This window comes from Strix aluco, chromosome 12 (genome assembly GCF_031877795.1).
Source record: "Strix aluco isolate bStrAlu1 chromosome 12, bStrAlu1.hap1, whole genome shotgun sequence".
NCBI classification, from domain to species: Eukaryota; Metazoa; Chordata; class Aves; order Strigiformes; family Strigidae; genus Strix; species Strix aluco.
In genome coordinates this window covers 3,721,355-3,742,017 of record NC_133942.1, presented here as the reverse complement: position 1 = coordinate 3,742,017, position 20,663 = coordinate 3,721,355, and the positions used below count along the sequence as shown (strand labels likewise).

The window sequence follows — 20,663 nt, the reverse complement described above, 5'->3', positions numbered from 1 at the left end:
GGCGCGTCACCGCCGCTTCCGGCCGCGCCCCGCCCGCCATGGCGGCCCCGGCCAAGAACGACGCCCAGGCAGGCCCCTTGGATGCTTTTATTTGCAATACTTGGAAGTAAACATCATAGCAAGGCACAGACGCCGCTGCGGGTTAAATAGATACGTGATGGCTCGGGAGTGCCCCCTGCTATCCTTAACTCTACGTAGGCTACCTGGTAAAACATCCCCTAGGCTAACGTACACCGTATCAAAAAATACAAAGAGTCCAAACTGTTCGTATCAAAACACGCCGAGACAAGAAGGTGAGCGATCCGAATGCAGTAAGATAAATAGTTCTTAAATTATTTAAACATTGTCATAGTAAACAATAACGAGCAGGGTTCTGGCTCAACAGAATAAAAAAAAATAATGGTATAGGACATAATTATATTACACGAAGCGCATGTGTGATGGGGGAACGAGTGAGAAGGGTGAGAGTCAATATGACTACACGGAAAGAAACGTCTCCCTGGCGACGGGTCACGGCGAGCTGCGACGGGAGCAGCGCCAGCGGTGGAGCTCAGCCCTGGCCGCGGCGGGACGGGGGTTCCCGCTCCTGCCAGCGCCTCCGCGGGCCGCACCGAGGCAGCTGGGCAGGGAGCCCTGGCGCCCGGCCGACGGCCCCGCTCCAGCTGGTGCACGGGCAGGGGCACGTTCTCCCCGTCTGGGGACGGTGCCAACCTGCCACCAGCCGGCCTTGCCCAAGCTCCCGGCTGGGATGAGCCACCGAGGCGGGACGGCGGCGGGAAGCGCAGCCAGCAAGCCCCCGAGGGGCACCTCCCTCACACCGCACGTGGCTTTGAGCTGTGCTCACCCCAGAGGACAGCGGCTACAAAATTCTCTTACAGGATGATTCAGGTCCAAGACATTTCATTAAATTGCCTTTTGGAAAATAAGGTTGTTATTCAGGCAATTAAAGAAAAATCAGCACAACTTACAGCTTGAACCCGTCCCGTGTAACGCAGAAGATCCCAGATCGGCCAGCACGGTCCTGACAAGCGTGTTTTGCTGAGACAGCGTTATGAATTAAAATGAGTAAAACAAAGGCAGGATGGGAAGAGAAAAAAGAAGCCATAAATAGAAGGAGAAAGAAAGCAAGACAGGGAAGGCAAGGCTGGGCTCCAGGCAGAGGCTGAGGCAGTGCACACTCAAAGGAAAAGAGCTCATCTTAAGGAAACTGCAGCTGCAGAAAGTGCTCCTTGATCCTCAGGAGTTGGACAAGCTCCAGCGAGGATTTTCGCCCTGCTTTCCCTTTTCACCTCTCTGGTCTGGCAGAGAGTTAGTGCTTAGGATGCAATGGCAGGGTTTGTTTTTTCTTTTTTAAATTTCCCTTACAAATAGAAGTTAACGGAAAGCAATGTCCATCCCAAGAAATCAACAGAGTATTTCAAAGATTCGCCCCATCCCCACCCTGTATTTGGAGTAAAAACCCCCCAACAAAAAAACCCCAACCAACCTAAAGGGTTTTTTTGTTTTTAAGTCTTAAGAGACTTTGAATGATTGTTCTGCGAGGTGCTACCGGGACCCTCCATGCCACACGTCTGACTGTGTTCACAAAGAGCTGAGTCACTTTTGCACTCTTTGCATTTCAGGTTTTCTTCTTCCGCCGTAGTGTTCATGTCACCATTGTACCCCTCGTGTCCATTCTCACTCATTCTTTGTAATTTCTGCCTTTCGTCTTCCTCCTCCTCCTCTTCCTCCTCTTCCTCCTCCTCCTCCTCCTCATCTTTTACTTTATGAACAATGAAGAGGTGTCTGTTCAGAGAGATGTGAGAGGTGTAGCACAAGCCACAGAACAAGCACTGGTAGGTGGAGCTGTCTGTCTTGTGCCGAGGTATGTGTTCCTGAAACTCAGTACTGATGTCTGTCGCAAATCCGCATTTAGCGCATTTCCAGTGCGCTCTCAGTTTTTTGGCTGGCGGCGTGTCTGAACCCGCAGCGGCCTCTGCCTGACCCAGCTCATCCGTTGCCATCCTCTTTGGAGATTTTGCCTTAAAAAAAATAAGATTAAAAAGTTACTTTACTGTTCGAGACCAGAATAAGTGCTAAATTCCACACACCTCTCTGAAGACACCTCAGGGCGAATCCACGTCAGCATTGTGATGCAAACTAACCAAAGCCATGCCTAGGCACTTCTCTTGCACTGCCTTTCCTACCAGTACCCAAACGCCTCGCCCCAACATGCAGGATCTCAGCTGCCATCCTGCGAGGGGTTGGCTGGGCAGAAGCGTGGAGCTGGTGTGGGAAGGAGCCCCCAGAGCAGGGACAGCTGAGGGACAAGGGGATGGCCATTAGCCCAGACAATGCATCTCAGATTTAACTCTCAACATTCTCCCCTCCACTCAGGCTTTTTCTTCATGGCATCTCTCATTAACTCATCCCCTCTGTCTTACAATCCCGCAGCGTGCTTCTCCTCCCATGAGGATGGCTCACTTGCCTATGTCCCTTCATGTGATTTTGTTACCTCCTTATCCAGCAGCACTGAGCACTCTGGATTTAGGATACAGCTTACAGGCTTGTATTTGCAGACCCAGCTGGAGCCACGTGAAGCCACCATCTAACCCCGTTTAGCCGGGTGCCCTGGCACATCAGCTCTGCTTGGGGGAAGCAGCCACCAGCCACTTGTGAGTTACCCCAGGTTTCCTTACAGCATAAACACAGAGGAGTCAGTCTTGCCTGTGATCCCTCAATGCTAGGGTACAGATGAATGATAAATTGCAGTGATATGGAAAAACTATGTCTATTTTTAAAGTAAACGGAGCAAAGAAGCCCCATCAGCCAACCTTCCACTCCAAACCAAGCCAAATTAAATTGGTTGAACAATTACATTTGCTGAAAAAAATTACACAGTCCTGCTTAGGAAGAATGCAGTTCTTGTAGGCAGCGGATCTAAGAAGTATTTTAAAACCAAAAAGGAATCTTTTGCCACTAGCAGAAAAAACAAGGGAGAAAGAGGAGAAATGTGCCAGGCTCATGAACAGAGTGGCAGGGGAAAACAAGGGTAATAACAAACCTAAATTAGACCTGGTTACAAAGTAGACTGAAAAAATGCCAGTAAAACACGGGACCACACGCTCAAGAGTATCTTGAAAAACGCAAGATACGCTGCCCTGGTGCTGCTGCAGCTCAGCTGCGCTTTCAGTTCTTATCCTGACGCTGCCAGAGAGAAGCAAACTGGATGGAGTTGAGAGGAGGGGAAGGAAATCTGCCATGGGGACGGGAGGGCTTGACTGCTGCAAGGCAGCGTACACCCCATAACACCCCAAGTGAACAACTACTCGCCAGGTACATTTATTTTTCAATGAAAATATATCGGTTACTTCTGCTGTGTCTCTCTCTGGAGCTTTTGCTTTGGCCATCTGGGATAAGTCTGGGTTTTTGATGCCGTGCATAAGGCTGATGTGATTCTCCAGCATGAACGGCTGAGGAAATGTCTGATTTTCATCTGTGCAGTACCTTGGAAATAAAAAAAGGAAGAAAATTTATTAGAGGAAATGCCCAGCTGTTCCGTTTCCATCTGAACAGCTCTTCGCTAGGTGCCAAACCAATAGGTGTCATTGGAGACAGAAGCTGGGGAGTAATTTACTATTAGATTACCAAAATATGCAGCAAATCATCGTTTTAATAATAAAACATCACTCCAGAGAGAAATCTAGAACAGTTTAGAATTTACCACAGTAAGCAGGAATGTGAATGAAAGTAGGGCACGTCTTACAGTACAGCACTAAATAAATACAGGGACTAGTGGAGATCAGGCCCAGCACGATACATGCTACACAAGTACAAAATAAATAATCCAGGTGGAAAACGCATGGGAGAAAAATGACTCTCACATGAGAGACAGACCTATACACAGAGGGACCTCAGGACTGCGTAACTCCGAGGAGGCCTGCAGCAGAACCGGGATCTGCACCCGGTGTTCCATCACATCCACAGGACCACGTGTATCATAACACGCTTAAAATTCTTACAAAACTGCTGCAATTCCAACTTTAATAACAATAACCGAGGCAGAAGCGCTCGTGAATGCCTCATTCCTGTTAAAATTTGGTAGGAATCAAGAGCTGCCAGAGAGCAGTACTGCCGTTTCAAAAGGAGATGTGAAGGCGCTGTGCCCCCCAGATGACTGAGGGCTACTGGAAATAAGCACCAGGTCCTGCAGACAGACGCAGCACCCCGTGCAGCGTGGTGAGGCACACAGAGGTCTCCGCTAGCAACTGGGACACCCAAGACTGACTTTGTACTCTGCTGCTGCCTGCCAGCGCGACACAGGGAAGGTCCGTCAGCTACACATCCCCCCGAGCAATGAGGCGAGTAACACTGGACTTCTCTGAAATGCACAAATTGCAGTTGAAATGTAGGCAGCAAGGGATAAAAAGGAACAGAAGTGTCTTTGGGCAACAAAGACATCTTTTAACAGGAGAGAAGATTCCTACTGATCTTCCAGTAACTAGATGGAAATTAAACAGTCAGTAATGATGTGAAAATGCAGATGTGCTCATTGAATACTTCTGGTTTTTAACAGGAACCACTTAGATGATAAATCAATATTTAATAATGATGGAATTTTTCTCCCTCATGGAGCAAAGATGAGAGGTTATTAAGTGGCATTTATCAAAAATAAACATGTTGAAAATCAAGCGTTCCAGACAGTTTGTACTTAAGACTTGGAAAATAAGAGCAAGTTCTCATAACAATAACCAAGTGAATTATGAAAGAAAATACACAAAACATCAGAATACTTTGCAATTTGTCCTAATTTAGAACTCTTTTCATGTGAGCAGGGAAAGATGTTTTCCTAACCTGAATTACTCCAGTGACAAGCTTGGCAGGAGGGTGTTCAAGCAAGTCCTCCATCACCGGTTTCTCCCTACAGATTTAACAGAAGGCAGAGACCTAAGCAGGGCAGGGGGCAAAGGGGAAATTGCAGCTTGAAATGTCAGAAGCCAGAGGGAGGATCACCTACCAGACAGCATACTAGTCACAAAAATACTCAGCTGTCAGGACAATGACAAACTTTACTCATGCTTCACATGGAAAGGCAGGAGAAGAGGGTGACACGAAGTTAAGGCGTCAAAACCCCTGAAGGGAGTAATAGGTGAGACTGATACAAACTGCCTGGTGGGAAGAAGGAAAACAGATACCAGCAACCAAGGGAAAAGAAAAGGAGCAGCAGACGTGTGACGCCTTACAGAGCGCAGAACGGAGGCGAGGAGGAATTCAAAGGGATGGGAGGATTTGCAAGCAGTCATGGAGGAGATTTTTGGAACAGCACTCTGGACAAACTAAGAGGGATCAAAGGGGAGACTGAACAGAAGGCCTTGGATCCAACAAAGAGCAGCTGTTGGAGATGTCGGGACAAATATTTCAAGGAAGAAGTTTAATTTGAAGAGTGCTGTGATTTCAGTAAGTCTCCCACTACAATGATTAAAGAAAGCACAACCACTGTCCAATTAAGACTTCATCAACAGATTTTGAAAAGGAGCAACTACAAGCTTGAGAATTAAACACAACCACAATTCACTTGAATTTCTAGCTGTCTTCTCTGCTGTAAACATGGCATGATGATGGACTCTTGGGTGAAACTGTGGATCCACAACTGTGTGTTGTTCTGAAAAGTAATAGAAAAAGGGGACTCCAGGGCCTGTACAAGCTCATGTGTACAGTAGGCTGGCACCTCCCAGGTTGTTAAGTATTTCTACACAAATCCTTCTTCCCAGCTAGGCCTTATGTTCATTTTGATTCTGATATACTCCACTTTGAAAACAACTGATCCAGAGAGAATAGATATATACAAATCAGGTATATCCTGACTCCAAAGATCATCATGTAACTCCAAAGACCATCACCCACAAACTTCAAGCAGAATGAAACATGCTGGGAGCCAACATTTCATCTTCTCCAGAGGTTCCAAGACAGAGCACAGTTACAAGAAATGGAAAGTTTAGAAGTCCTGGCCGAAAAATGCATCAGGAATGTATTCCTATCAGGCCCCCATGGTGATGCCAATACTTTATCCATTTACTGAAAGCTCTTGTGGCTTACTAGGCAGTCCAAGGAAATAAAGTACATGAGGGATGTACTCTTCAAGACAGGCTTTTAGTAACTTAAGTGCAGTAAAGTGACAGCACACGCTTCAGAAACACTTCCATTATACCAAAATTTTAGTTAAATAAAAAAAATCTCCCAACCTACATCACTGCAAACTTCCTTTCCAACACAAATGTGCTTTAATTCTGTTTCAGAAGGATGCCTCAGAAGGAGACAGGAAGCAAGTCTGCATGGTTGCTCAGTGTACAACTTATTCTGCAACAGCAGATGAGACGCAGCAGTTGTGGAGTCACTTTTGTAAGCACTGGGCTTTGTCCTGAACTGAGACTGTATTCACAGTTAATTTATGTTCACCAGCAATGATTTTCATTCACTGCTGATTCACAAAGCTCCTCTGAAGTCTCCTCATCCATTTTCCAACTTTGAGGTGCATCTTCCCAAGCAAATCCAGCAGGCTTAATTCTCCATTGCCCTGTGGCTTGTGCAGTCAGTTCTGCCTGTGTAAAGTGGTGGCAAGATCAAGTGCCCTGGTTCATTAGGATTTTACACACCTTTTGTACCATTTTTTCATGGGGAAGGCCCAAGAGCGATGCACGATTACACCAACCACGAAGCAGCGAAAGACTGGCCCAATATTTTATTGGCTGTTCCACAAGGGTGCGCAATATAATTCTCATTTTGCACCTGCAGATCTCAAATCAAACCTTACCCTAAGTTTCCAAAGGGCATTGTGCAGTCAAAAGCAAGGACTTATTTTAGCCACCAAGTCTCTCATGTTTAACATATTCTTCTTCTCACTCTCCCTCAGTAACTTATAGCCTGGAGTAGATAGGAGCAGACACGATCTATTACAAAGGGCTTCCAAACTCAAAGGATTAGCCTGTCGTTGAAAACAAATTTGAAAAGTGGCATTCAGTACGTACCAGCAAGTATAAACTTTCTTTGCTGTGTCGTGATTATTGCGGATGTGTCTGCGCAGACTGTTGGAGGCATTAAATGAGCGTTCACACTGTCGACAGGGATATCTCTTCATAGACTAGCAGAAGAACAGAAATATCTTTTAATAACAGGGAGATGGAAGGCACTGACTGGATTCTAACATTTCCATGCTCTTCATCTGGACCTTACCTCTCAGGTGCAAAAAACCCCTCTTCCACTGATAAAGATCACCGAGACTTTGGGATCCCACTCATACTCAGACCAACAGTTGGCTAATACCAGCTTATAAAAACCAGGACTAGTTAAAGCACATGCTTGTTTTTTGGTTTTTTTAAATAGGAATTGCATTAGGTGCTTCTTCTGTGGGCTCATTTCACTGCAGGACCCTCTGCAGAATTAATTCAGTGGAAGGCCCCTTCTGCCACACATAAGAAGGCAGGACCCTAGGGTGAAGTACAAGTCCACTTACCATTCTCTCTCCTCATAATTCCGCACAATAAAAGGGCAAGATGTTAAAGAGCATCACAGAGTCCCACTTGTTATCCGTGTATGATATCTACATCCGCCTACGCAACTCTGCCCCGTAACTAGCCTCCTCCTTTTCCTACAGTCCTTCGCATAATCTGCATGCAATCCATTTAAAATCTTCTTAGAATTGTTTAATGAATATATATATATGTATTGAACTTAAATACTTGGCAAATTTCGTACTTCTATAGAATTCAAATGGGAAATTCCAGCATTCTCACCCTGCCCCCATTTTCTTCTCTTGATACTTATCAAGTAGGACAATCCAGCACTCCCCAAGTCAAGCTAGAAGGAATCACAGACTATGATCCAGATTTCCACAGCCTCTGCTCATGGGACTCGAGAAGGGTGACTCACTATACCAAACAAGAAGTCCTGATGCCAAAGTACTAAGAAATCTGGCTGCACGCATCTTGGCCTATGTTCTGCCAAAGAGAAAGGATTAGCTTGACAGAAGTAGGTCAAGACAACACAAGGCTTGAGCTGGATGAAACCAACCAAACTGAGATTTACAGTTCTTATAACGATTGCTCTGCGCACTGCAAGTCTGTTACCCTTCCCCAGTTAGATGTAGTGATATCTACCAAGCATGCTGTACATCATGCAGAGGAACTGTATGTCCCTCTGTAATTCTGAGTGTAGATAGTTTAGATCAGAGTGTTGAACCAGCAACTGGAGAAGACACGACTTTCCATTCACTTACCCAGATGAGCCAAAGAAGCAGCCTGACATTAGATGCAGGGGGAGAAGGAACAGCAAAGAGGATGAGGTACGCAGGTTGTAGAGTATGATCAAGGACAGAAAGTGTGCTTACAACAGCTACATCATTTTTTTTTGTTCGGGCCCTGAGCTTACTCCTCAGTGAGCTGTCAAATAGATTCTCGGTTTCTTTTTGCCCCAAATATTAATGATTATCAGACTCTTTTGCTAAAAAGATCTTGTTACCTAGTTGAAGAGTTTCACCTGAGTCCTTACCCTTCCATGACTTCTCTTCATGTGGGACACATAGGTTTCCCGATCGGGGATCCACTGTGAACATTCCTTGCAAGTCCAACCAGTTCTTCTCAGTCTGGACTTGGATTCGGGATTGTGTCCTTCCACCCTCATGTCCTTCCTCAGCAGAGGGGAGTGGGAAGTCCCGTTGGCTACCGACAGCTCCTTTGGTGGGATATGAACCTGGTTCCTTGATGCCTTCTCAGATTTCTGTCGAAAGTTGGAGAGCTCCTCAGGATTTTGGGGGACTCCATGAACACCCTGGATAACAATAATAATGGAATCACACATTACATTTATATGTAATTTGTATTATACACCTTTATTTATAAATAAATAACATCTATTATTTAAATAAGCAGTTTAAGCTCCCCACCCCCAAAACAGTATGTTGATGGCTTGGTCCCACATCTTCCCATTTCCCCTTGAAGCTGGCTGCAGTGCTTTCCCCAGCAAGAGATTTTCCCAAGAAACATGAAGCTTTTATTTATGTTTCCTGCATGACAACAGCACCTCCTTGGTGCTGCCTCTTTAACATTCTGGGCGAGCTCTGAGAACTCTGGTTAAACAGGGAATATGTAATGGAAGAGAAATGTTAATTGTCATTATTACAAGAGCCTAAGCTCTAAAAACACCGAGATTTGGTAAGCTCTGAATGAAAGGTTTGCTATTATCTTGGGGGCTCCAAAGCTGCTTTATCTTTGCTCAAGGGATGGGAAGAGACAACCTCTCAGTTTCTCCAACGCTACCTTCTTCAATTCCACACCGTCTATTGCTATTTACATTTTCACGGTTCAAAACTTTGCTCCTGACACATAAAAGCAAGCACAGAGCCAGAAACCAGCCTTACAAGGAATACGTCTCCAGGCTCTTTGGCTGTTCAACAGGCCAAAATCCAAAGTCCCCCAAAAAGTTATTTTAACAAAGAAAATTGAACATAAGGAAAATAATCCAGAAATGAAGAGCTGTGGGAAAGCAAAAGCAAGTAAAATAGCAACATACCAAAGAAACCTCAAGAAACTCCCCTAGGAACAACAACAGTTCATCCACACAAAAGGATAATTTAGAGGTTTAATTGTGCACAGTAATTAATAACGGGTAAAGTTTCAACACACGAAGGCCCCAGGCCTTTGGAAGTCTTTGGGTTAGACACCAAACAAACTTCAAAACACAAGGTCTGATCTGAGAAGCCTGTGTGCTCTGCACCTGATGCAGCTGATGTCAGCAGAAGCTCTTCCACGCAGTGGCCGGGCAGTGACAGCTGCTCCACAGCACTGCCAGCTATTTAAGGTAACACCAACAGTTCACCTTTCCCCCATCTGGGAATCTCAAGAGTGTTTTCTGAGCAAAGAGTACATTAGTACCCATTACTCCATTTCTCCTGTTATTACACCACTGGGGGGGAAAAAGAAGGAGCACAGAAAAATGAACTGACTTCTCTGCAGAATCACTAACAGGAACCAGACCTCCTAACTCCTACTCTTACGCTTTAACAACGGAAAGCCAAGAAAGATGATAAGGCACACTGTTTCTTTATTTTTCATGTAGGGACACATTAGACAGCACCTCCTGGAAACTCTGTATTCCATAAAGGAGCAGGATCTGATAGGAGAGGAGCCTTCTTTAATTACCATCTCAAAGACTTGTTGATGGCCAAATACAGCCTGGCTGTTAAAAGACAAAAGTTTTGTTGCAAAGATGTCAGGGTGCTGGTGCACAAACTGCTGCAGGCAGGTCCCTGGAGGGTGGGATTTGCAAATGAGCTACAACAAATTGTGTAACTCAACTCAAGCCCTGCTTTTAGCATTGGGGTTGAATGCCTCTTTGAAGGTCCCAGCCTTAATCTCAACTCTATTTTCCTAGCTATAATACAGGAAGATTAGCAATCATCAACTTCACAGGAGGGCTTCAAAATTTAATTCATTATTGCATGCAAAGCATTTCCAGATTTGCAAGTTAAAGGCATGGGGGGGGGAGAGCAAAAAAGTAATTTTGAATGGGTTTTGCTTTTTGCAGTGAGCTGATGAATCTTCTTGCTTTTTAAGTGTAAGTATAAACAAAATAAAGCCACTGATTAAAAAAAATATGTCACTTTTTTCTCTAATCAAAGGAAAATAAGACTTTGCAAGCTCTTTCTTCAGAATGCTATCAAGAAATCTGAGAGGATTTCCGTGGCAGTGTTGTTAGACACTGTACATAGAAACACACTGACTAAAACAACAGAAAATTGAGGTGCTCATACGTTTATGGGATAAACAGATCTGCAAGTCCTCACACACATCCTGCTAGAAACCACCATCAAATGGACAACGCTTGGCCTTACATATGTATAAAAGAGCGATGAATGACAGTGAGATAGATTATTGCAGTGCTTAATGCAACGTGAGCATTACTGAGGGAGGGCAGGTTCAAAGCACTCTCCAGACCACCATTTCCACCAAGTTTTGGGGTTGCACACAACTATCCATTTCAGACCCTCTTCTGGAGCAGCCTGAGTGGTGCCAGCATGGACACACCCAAGAGAGGGGTCCCACCTCCCAAAGGCTGGTACCTCCAGGGCAATCACTGCTGTCTCTGTCACGCCCCTCTGCAATCTGGTGTGGTTCTGCAGGCAAGTGGAGGTTAAATGCCATGCAGCCTCTCTCCCAGGCAGCTGCAAAGGGGCCAAAGCTCTCTACGTGAGCACCCAAAAGAGGGACATTCCGCTTTTGTTATATAAATTGAGTAACAGAGCAGAGAACACTTCTCCCTGTCCCCCAACCAAAGATAAAGCTCCCACCCTGGTTTAATCACTCCCTTGGGTTTCATATAGAACAGTTAAAACCCAGAAAGATTTTGTAGAAAACAAGCCTTTGTCATCAGGTTAAATTAAATATAGATGAGAGTAACTGCCTGCATTATTACCAGCTACCACAAAATGCTCCACTCATGTTTCCAGATAATACTGTAAATCATTGTAGTCTACTTTTCTGCTAATACATTCCTCAAGAACTTTCCACTTCTTCAACCAATTTCCTCACACAGTTGATGTAAACTTTCGATGAACTCAAAACACAGGACGTGGTATCAGTAAGTGGTGGGAGTTACCTACCTTAACGTGCTGCATTAACTGCTGCTTCTGCATATACACCAGCTGACACTGTGGGCACTTAAACACTCCCACTAACAACTTGTTGGTGTTCTGCTGGAAGTGCTCTTGGAGCAGCTTCTTCTTGTTAAAGACCGTCTCGCAAGAGCATTTGTAGATCACCCTGGAACAATTAAAAAAAGTAAACTCAGTGCCTCTTGATTAGTTATCTTAAGAAGACAGTGGAAAAAATTATCTCAGCAACTTCAGAAAGGGATGGGCTTCCGAGGAGGGCTACCCTCTCAGTGCATTGTCAACACACACCCACACGGACAACTGACCATTAACTCAACTGGGAAGAACAACAAAATGCCTCAGGCACATACCACAGCTTTCTAAAAATAAGTTTACTTCTGTGCATATGCATAACTACCTACGCATGTGTGTCGGTAAGTGCAGACAGATGGGAACAAACTCGAAGTATACTAGCTAGCTACACATTACTTTCAATCCCACCTTCCATAGTTCCTCCCTTAAAGCATACATTTTCAGCACTAGCTCAAGTCTTGGAGGGGAAAGCTACAGAGTTGAAAAAACAGGAGGTGTCTCTCTAGTGATTTTTGGGGGCAATGCTGCATGGTGTAACTCTCCTCTTCCTTTTGAGTTCCAGAGGCAGCAGTGGCCCTGAAGCCATCTACCAAGAGGTGCCACTGTGGGTCCTGCCGGACAAAGAGGCAACAATTAAGTTCCTTTCATGGATGTTCAGCTCTTCCCTGCCCAAACTCCTCTCCTCCTACCCAGGAGACCATGTTCGTACCAAGGAGAACACACTGCGGCTAGGAACAGACCCCTGCCAGCAGATCTTCTCATATGAGGACAGAAACCAAAACCACAAAAAAATTGGGAGGGAAAGGGGGAATCCTGGAGCTACCCTGCGAAGGAGAAGAGATAAACCCAAAATACTTACTGAGTAGTCTTGTGAGACTCTGCTGGGTGCTGGCTGGTCATGTGAGCCGTGGTGCTGTCGGCTGACTTGAAGGCCATTGGGCAAAAAGAACACTTGTGGAAGACTTCGCAGTGTTTCTCGTGGATGTGCACTTTGAGCATGGCGAGGGTCATGAAGACAACTCCACAATGGATGCACCTGGGGGGTGCACAAAGAGCCGAGTTACAGCCACAGCGTTGCTTCCAACACACGCGCAAAGCGGCGCAGATGGAGGCAAGCACCACGCTACCGCAGGTCCTCATTTAGTCTCTTCAGGAGCAACATGGAAGAGTCAAGGAGGAATATGATACAGGAATTCACAAGCTGGGCAGTTCTCACAACTGCACAGAATCAACAAATCACAGAATGGTTTGTGTTGGAAGGGACCTTAAAGATCATCCAGCTCCAACCCCCTGCCATGGGCAGGGCCACCTTCCACTAGCCCAGGTTGCCCAAAGCCCCGTCCAACCTGGCCTTGAACCCTTCCAGGGAGGGGGCAGCCACAACCTCTCTGGGCAGATGTTGGCAACAAGCACACAAGATCTATAAAAGAGGCTTTCAGAGACTAAAACAACAGAGAAAGAATAAAGGAAGATGTGGTTCAGCAAAATGCCAGCCCTGCATCTGTGAAAGCCAATTCCACCACAGGAACAAGTGAAGAACTAAAGTAAAAGTATCTGAGGAGATGTCTAGGTAGCAATAAGCAGCATAAATACCAGTTAGTCCCCAATACAAAATAAAAAGAATATTCAGCTAGGAGATCTTCAGTAACCCTATACAACTGCTTCTTATACTCCACTAAGCACTAGAAAATAATGACAGCAACAGCAAAGATACTGAAAACAGCAACAGAAACACCCAAGGAACTGATTAAGCTCATTAAAATCATTAAGACACAGGTGTTGCCTGGGAAGTGCTTGTCTGGGAGCCGGGTGGATGCTCCAGGAGGAGAGAGAGAAAGAAGCAGAGGTTGCACATGGAGTCAAATGATTCTTCTCGGCAGCTGAAAACATAGAGCTGGGGCCAGGGGGAGAGCCAGGATCCCTCTGTCGGTCCCAGCCTGCCCCTCCTCCTAACACACACTTGTGATACGCCTTGCCCGATACTCCCCCACGATGGCAACAACTGGCAGCCTTACTATATTTAACTTTAATACTTCTCCCGAGAACCCACCCGCCTGCTGTGCTCCAAGAGCAGCCGCACACCGACACTACGAGGGCACGTGAGGACGCAGGCACCTGCCCTCGCCTGCCTCGGCCACACCGGCCATGGGGTTACCATCCCCACAGGAGCACCTGTGCTGATCCGGGACCAGAATAGCCTCTCCTAAGAAGATTCAATCAAAATGACTAACGGCAGATCTCCGCTTAAGCCAGCGCTGCACGTACGGACTGTTACAGTGGAGGAGCTCAGCTGGGTTGTCCAGGGGGCCAACGCTTGTGCTAGTAGGATGAGGGAGATACAAGGGATAACTTCCTCCAGCGAGCCTGGAGTTAAGCTGCCTTATAAATATATTTTTTCCTTCATTGTGGTATCTGCCGTTGGCCTGCAGTGCTATTAGGGTTTGTGCGTTTGGCAGCGCTGCGGCACGGGCCCTGCCGTCGCAGATGGACCCCAGCTATCGAGCAACTGGAAGAGCTCCAAACCCGTATCAAAAACAAACAAGCCGCTAGATTATCCTCCCCTCCAAACGAGCCTCCCAACAGCGTTTAGGAAACAAGCCCACGCTTTGAAGTTACACTTCAAAAGATCATTAGACAGAAGCCAGCCCAAAGGAGCCAAACCCTCTCTCCTCAGAATATACACAGAAATGCTGTTTTCTTAAATGTAGAGAGGGAAGCAATGACAACAGCTGGCGTCATCTTTGGGGAAGCATGAAAACATTCTGCTTGGGTAGCTCTGCCTGATCCTCATTCACGTGAGAAAGGGAGAGAGACCTTCTAGAATAGTAACACCAGGAACTGTGTTATTATGGAAGAATACATTCCCCGAGTATAAATGGAAGAACAAATGCTAATCCTGACAGTAAGATCTGGCTGGGACATCCAGGAATATCTGATGGGCTTCTTCCACAAACACTCCCTGGGCTAACAAGGGGTGGTTCTGCATTACACTCGGTTTTGGTAAGTACTTCATTTAGAATTAGGGATGAACTAAGTAGTAACTCAGGGTCAAATGATCACAAGTTTATTTAATTTACAGTAAATGGAAGTTTAAACAACAGACACTTTGTAATCAAGAATTCCAGTGCCAGAAGGACAAAGCTTGATAAAGTAAACTAATTAGCAGAACAAAGTGGATGGAAGATGTCAGAGCCTTGCCACGTAATTTCTGCAAATTGTAAATTCTGCTATCATCTCCCCAGCATGGGGGAATAACTTACAAGAGAAGACTCTTGGATAGCCTCAGGGCAAGGAGGGGTGGCGTAAAGGTCTTGGAAAGCATCCTGTGAGAGAAGATAAAGCTAGAAGATGTTGCCTTAACCCTCTGAACGCTTCCTGTGCCTTCACCTTCCAGCCTCTCAACTCTCCAGATGGCACCGAGCAGGAAAACAAGTCCTAAATCAGTGAGAACAGCTGGAAGGTGCTTGGAAAAGGTGGGGAGGTGACACTTGGAGCCAAGTGGAAAGGAGCCTTTAGGACAGGCCTGTTGATTTTCATTTTTAACTACAGAAGACCTTTCTCATTTTCAGTGCAACCACTAGCCGTGACTAAAACCCAAATAAAACAATCTTACTCCAAACTTAATTGAATGTGCTGGGGTATTACCAGAAAAGGAGACAGGATAAGGACTGGTCACAAAAACAAAACCAAAGTTGTGCATCAGAAATTCAAGAAAAACAGGGATATAGTGAGAAGCAGCAAGTCAAGCTGATCCTGGGAAGGATTTAAAAGAACTCGTCAGCTTTTCAGCTCTGCAAGTAACAAAAGTGAAAGAAAAGAAGTAAAGTCGCTACGTGACCACAGGGCAGATGCCATGGATTATCTAGATACAGTTCTGCAACTAAGATTTTTTTCTTCTGTTTTCAACAATGCCAATGGCATCAACCCCACAGCAGAGCCAGGCAGGATAACAAGGATAGCGCAGCCAGAAGTTCACCTGTCTGGTGGACTCAGTTTTCACAGATGAGCTTGAGCAGATGCCATTTAGAGGAGAAGTTAAAGAAATTTAGCTTCTAGAGAAGCCAGGTAAAGCTAAAAAATCCGTACGTATCATTCTTGAGCTCTGTCTTGGTTTAGATCTTCATTAATGCCCCTGGCACGGAAAGCAGATACTTGCTAATGACATCTGTAGACGGATGGAAGCTCTCGTTGCTGACAAGGATTAAGGCATCATAAAGATATTACTGTAATACATCTGGAACGAATAACGTTTTTAAAAAATGCCAGGTCATACACTTAAAGAGTCAGGACCAAGCTCCGTTGTACACTGTGAGCCCATCAGTTGGAGACAGAGGAGAAAGGACTTGCACTGGATCACTGCTAAAAGACTGAGCTTCCTATATAACGCAGCTCAGGCCAGCGTAACCCTGTGACACGTTATTGATCAAGGAATCGATGAGGATGGGGATGCTGCACAAGCGGCTCTGCGTGATGAAGTTCTGCTGCATTTGGGATTCTCAGGTGCCAGTGAAGTCCAAAGAACTGCACCAAACCCGTGGTTAGTTTTCTGACATCTACTCCATTCCCGTTTTTCCGTCTCAGGGAAAATATTTTTTTAGCAGCTTTCCTCCTTCTCTCACATGAACTCATTTTCAAACAGCCTGAGTATCACAGCCATTTAATTTGCAACGGAATTAATTCTTTGTTGTGGGCTGTGCTCCCTCAAATCAGATCCCACATAAAAAAACCTTATCTGTATATAATTAAATTCAGAATTGGTTTGTTATGTGTCTCTTGTCTTCATGGTTGAAAGAAAAAGCCCTTGAAAACCTAAGTGTGATTTCAGAACAAACCACACAGTGGAGGCTTCCTGAATTTGCAGACATCTTAAAAGAACAGCTCCAAGAGCAGAAACTGCCCTATTCATTTTAAATTTCAAAGTATCAATTGGAGAAAAAAACATAACTTTAAGGAATCATAAGAAGTCACCTATTCTCATCTCCCAAGCAAATCATCCGTGCCTTAAGGGCTGTGCCGCAGCTGAGGTGATCTAAACATGCCAGGGAAGAAAGGCTTGTAGGGAAAACAATGTCTTTTATTAAAGCAATCAGTTTGGTTGGAGAAAAGACAAGGCATGCACATACACACCACCGCATCCAGAACCTTGGGAGCCTTTCTGCATCTGTCTCAGTTCACGAGAAGTGTTTGGAGAGTTGTAGGGGCATACAAGAAAATAATCTATGAGCGTCTCACGATGGCACACATCCCCCAGTCCATTATAACTGACATAAATATAAGTTCAAACCTTAAAGAGATTTGGAAGATTAAGATCTGCAATCCATTTGCTGTAAATATCAATCCAGAGATGCCTGTTTGCAACTTGAATTCAACACAAGTGTCCTTCAGCTTAAAGCTGCCTCAAAATCATTTCTGCTCTCAGAAACCTCCTCTTAAATCCATTTAGTAATTCCCCATTTCAAATGTGTTTTGTCATGCAGAAAACCACGCCAGGCCCGGGCTACATCCTCTTTCGTTTCTGCTGTAAGGCAGACGCATTTCCAAAGATCTAAATCCCAGTTTCCCATTCCCTCTCGCCATCTCGGCACGGACCCTCTGGAGCTGCACAAACCTGAAGCCAACTTTGCGGGAGTAATGCAGGCAGTTCTCCTTGACGTGAGTTTGGAAATAGGCAGAGCGGCAGACAGCTCCGCACTCTGGACAGCAGTAGGGAGACTTGTGAGCGTGGATCCTCTGGTGAGCACAGTAGCTGCACTGGTTGGGCAGCATCATCTGGCACACTTGACACGTCTGATGAAAGAAAGGTTACGTTAATTACTTATTCTTTGTTTGCTTTCTTCCCTCCCTAATTCTCCCTAGAAAACTTTCAGGTTTAGAGAAAGCCCCAGCACATTTCTCCAGTATTACCATTAACTCTACGAAGCTCTTCAGCTAACCTCCTTATCATCTTTTTCCACAACAACCCTAACAACTTCCACAATCCCCAAGGACAGTATCCATTCTTAAACCATGTCCTCTGTGGTTTATTTCTTTTTTTCACCCTAAAATCTTTCATCTCTTACCTCTGAAGATGTTCTCTTTGGTCAGTGCTTTCATTTTCACATTAAGGCACTTGAGAAGGAAAGCACTTTTCTCAGACAGGCCCCACCCTGCACCAAAATCACCCCAAAAAAGCAGGAAAAACTCCGTTACAACCCGACTCAAAACCCTTACTGCTGAACACAGTACAGTCGTTCCCCACCAAAGCCATAGTTGTGTCTCTTGCAAAATTTCTTTGGACCAGATGAAATCTGAACTTTCAAAAACCACAAACCACGTGTGCTATGACACCCTTACAGAAACTCCTTGATAACTAGAAATTAGGCAAACACTCTTTCCCTCCCTGTTTCTGTACTCTTTATGAAATGCATTTCTCTTCCCTACCCTTAGAAGGGCCACACTCACTCTCAATACTGCTTTGCAGAAGCATCATTTACTTGACATGTAAAGTTTTTTATGTGGACGTATTGTCCCAGTTTCAGCAGCTGTCAAACTTCTGCTCCCTTTCACAGGTGTCTTGACTCTTCTGTATTCCTTCAAAGCCCAGGAGCAACTACTCATCCTTTGTAGGATGCAAATTGCTTGAAACCTAAGAAGGAGTAGAGCTGGAATAGATATGAGCCCTCCAGCCTTGAGCCCCCTCTGAGGGCTCAAACTCTCTTCTGTCATTAATAAACCCATGCAAAATTACTCCTCTGCTCCAAACTATCTTAACAATGAACTAAAGCAAACAGACAATTATGGATTATCAAATCAGGTAGTTTAACTACTTCATTTCTTCCACTAGGGTTAAAGAAGGTTACCGGGCTCACAAGATGGTCAGAGGTTGTACCAGAGGGTGCATCTACACAGTCAAACAAAGCTTTTAAGACAGCATGTGCCCACACAGATGGACCAAACCTAGTCCTGCAGACTTCACTGCTGGCAACCAGGGTAGAAACCCAGGACAGAAGCCTCTAAATCTGACCAAAAAAAAAAAATAAAAATTAAGGGCCAACTCCATTTTCTGTATCATTGCTATTTCATGAAGTATCTCTGTGATGCTTTACTACATAACATCCATCAGGGAACTGTCAAAACCACTGCAGGTAATAGAAAGCATCATTTATAATAACATGCAAAGCTATGTCAAACCTGAAAAGGTTCATGTGGGGAGAGGGGAATAAAAAAATTAGGCTCTCGAAGGAGGAAAACGCAGAAATTGCCAAACACGTCAAAAGCCTCGGACACATGATCTGAGATATTTTGCAGCTTAAGTTTAGAGGAGAAAAGGTTTCCCCAGAAAAGAGAGAAACGGGTGAAAAAACCTGTATTTTAGGACCCCCATGTATGCACCCAAATGCAATTCAAATAACCTCAAGAGTATTCCAGCCCTTCCCCAAATGCTGGAGAAGCCCCCTAATTTCAGCCAAGAAAAACAGCGCTAATGAGCCATGGTCTGAGCCGTGAAATAGAAATGGGAATGGGAAATAGAAAAGCCCCCAGGACCTCTCTCCAAGGAGCTGAGCTGGACCTTAAATTCTCCAAAGCTCTCTCAAATCTCCAAATAAGACCTGCAAGAAGAAATTAATGTTCAGGACAGTTTTATTGTGTTTTATGGCATTTTTCTCTAACCGGGTTTCGATTTGCAATGGGAAGTTTTAACTTCTTGGCATTGTTAAAATAGGACTCCTCTCGCTTTGATCCCACCTAGTATTTAAGGCAGACTCAGCACAACCACAAGTTGAAAGCACCTTTGCCCTCACAGCTTAGTGAGAAACATTTTCTCTCCAGATCCTATCTTGTCAAAGCCAATTTAGTTTTGATTTTAAGTCTGCAAAGAGGCAGTTTGGGGCTGACCTCTTCCTCCCCAGCACGCCATACCCACTGCCCCCAAAGGCACCCTGACAATCAGCACATGTTAAAAACCTGAATTTTCACTGCTGTGTGCGCTTGTGCTGGATCTAAAACATGACAAAATCACCCGATATTTAATGGGCTCCGTGCCTGGGCACTACTGCCTGGGGATGTGCAGGCTACAGCAGAGGAGCAGTGAGCTCCCGTCACCTTCCTCTTTTTGGCTCAGCAGGGTCCAAAAATGCTAACATCAGCCGGAAAAGTTTGGGGGACAGCTAGCAAGAAGCATCAAAACTAGTGGTTATCTTCTTCAGGCTCCACAAGAGCAGGAAGCCTGCCAAAGAGCGCGTACACACAATATGGGAATAAAAAGCAAGACTCGGCGAGGATAAGGCTAAATGAATTTATTGCGTCTGCAGATGCCAGGGAAGAAGCTGGAAGGATTCCCACCACGCTCTGCAGGGAGGGGACAAAAACACAGCCCAAGTCTCTGAGTTCAGATTGTCTTGTGGGAAGAGTCAAGAAGTCAGGGAGTAAACAGACAAAACGAAGAGCAGTGAGTCACAAAGATAAATTAGTAAGAATAAGGAAAACTGTCATCTTTAACCAGCATTACTTCTGGACTTGGGAAAAGGCAACTCTTTTCCTGCTTCATGAACCCATCCGAGCTCTCCGGAGGAGTCAACCACCGTGTAGATAAGGAAGATCTGACCTGCAGATGGGTCAGGCTACCTGGATTTCCAAAATGGTTTTGCAACACCCTTCACTAAAGGATTTTAAGGAAACACAGCATAAGAGAGGAAGGTTTTTGCTTGGATAGAAAGGAATAAACAGTTGGTTCTTTGACAGAAGAAGGTCTGCTGGGATTTGGGCTCTTCAAAATAGTATCTGGGAAAGGGAAACAAGCAGTGAAATGGCAAAGATTGATGATCGTAACCCAGTAACTCAGCATGTTACAGATAAGGGCTGACCACGAGGAACTGCAAAAAGACAATACAGGACTGAGCGACTGGGTGATAAAATGGCAGGTTGTATTTTTCCACTGAATCAAACACGGAATATAGTAGAGCTAAAA

The 20,663-nt window shown here is 45.0% G+C and overlaps 1 protein-coding gene across 7 annotated transcripts in view; it reads right to left on the bottom strand.

The window, feature by feature from the left end:
• Positions 1-71: 71 nt before the first annotated feature.
• Positions 72-20,663, bottom strand: part of ZNF592 (zinc finger protein 592) — a 42,579-nt gene continuing 21,987 nt past the window's right edge. For 5 of the 7 annotated variants that reach the window (XM_074837853.1, XM_074837854.1, XM_074837856.1 and 2 more), the window contains exons 4-10: positions 17,325-17,503; positions 12,576-12,752; positions 11,633-11,792; positions 8,524-8,802; positions 7,005-7,117; positions 3,351-3,486; positions 72-2,021 (exon numbers count right to left, since the gene is read on the bottom strand). In XM_074837853.1, the coding sequence (XP_074693954.1) occupies positions 1,506-2,021; positions 3,351-3,486; positions 7,005-7,117; positions 8,524-8,802; positions 11,633-11,792; positions 12,576-12,752; positions 17,325-17,503 (1,560 nt within the window). In that variant the 3' untranslated portion in view covers positions 72-1,505. Of the gene's footprint in view, positions 2,022-3,350; positions 3,487-6,703; positions 6,901-7,004; positions 7,118-8,523; positions 8,803-11,632; positions 11,793-12,575; positions 12,753-17,324; positions 17,504-20,663 lie in introns of those variants that run through there. The other 2 variants (XM_074837857.1, XM_074837858.1) reach the window with 2 other exon arrangements.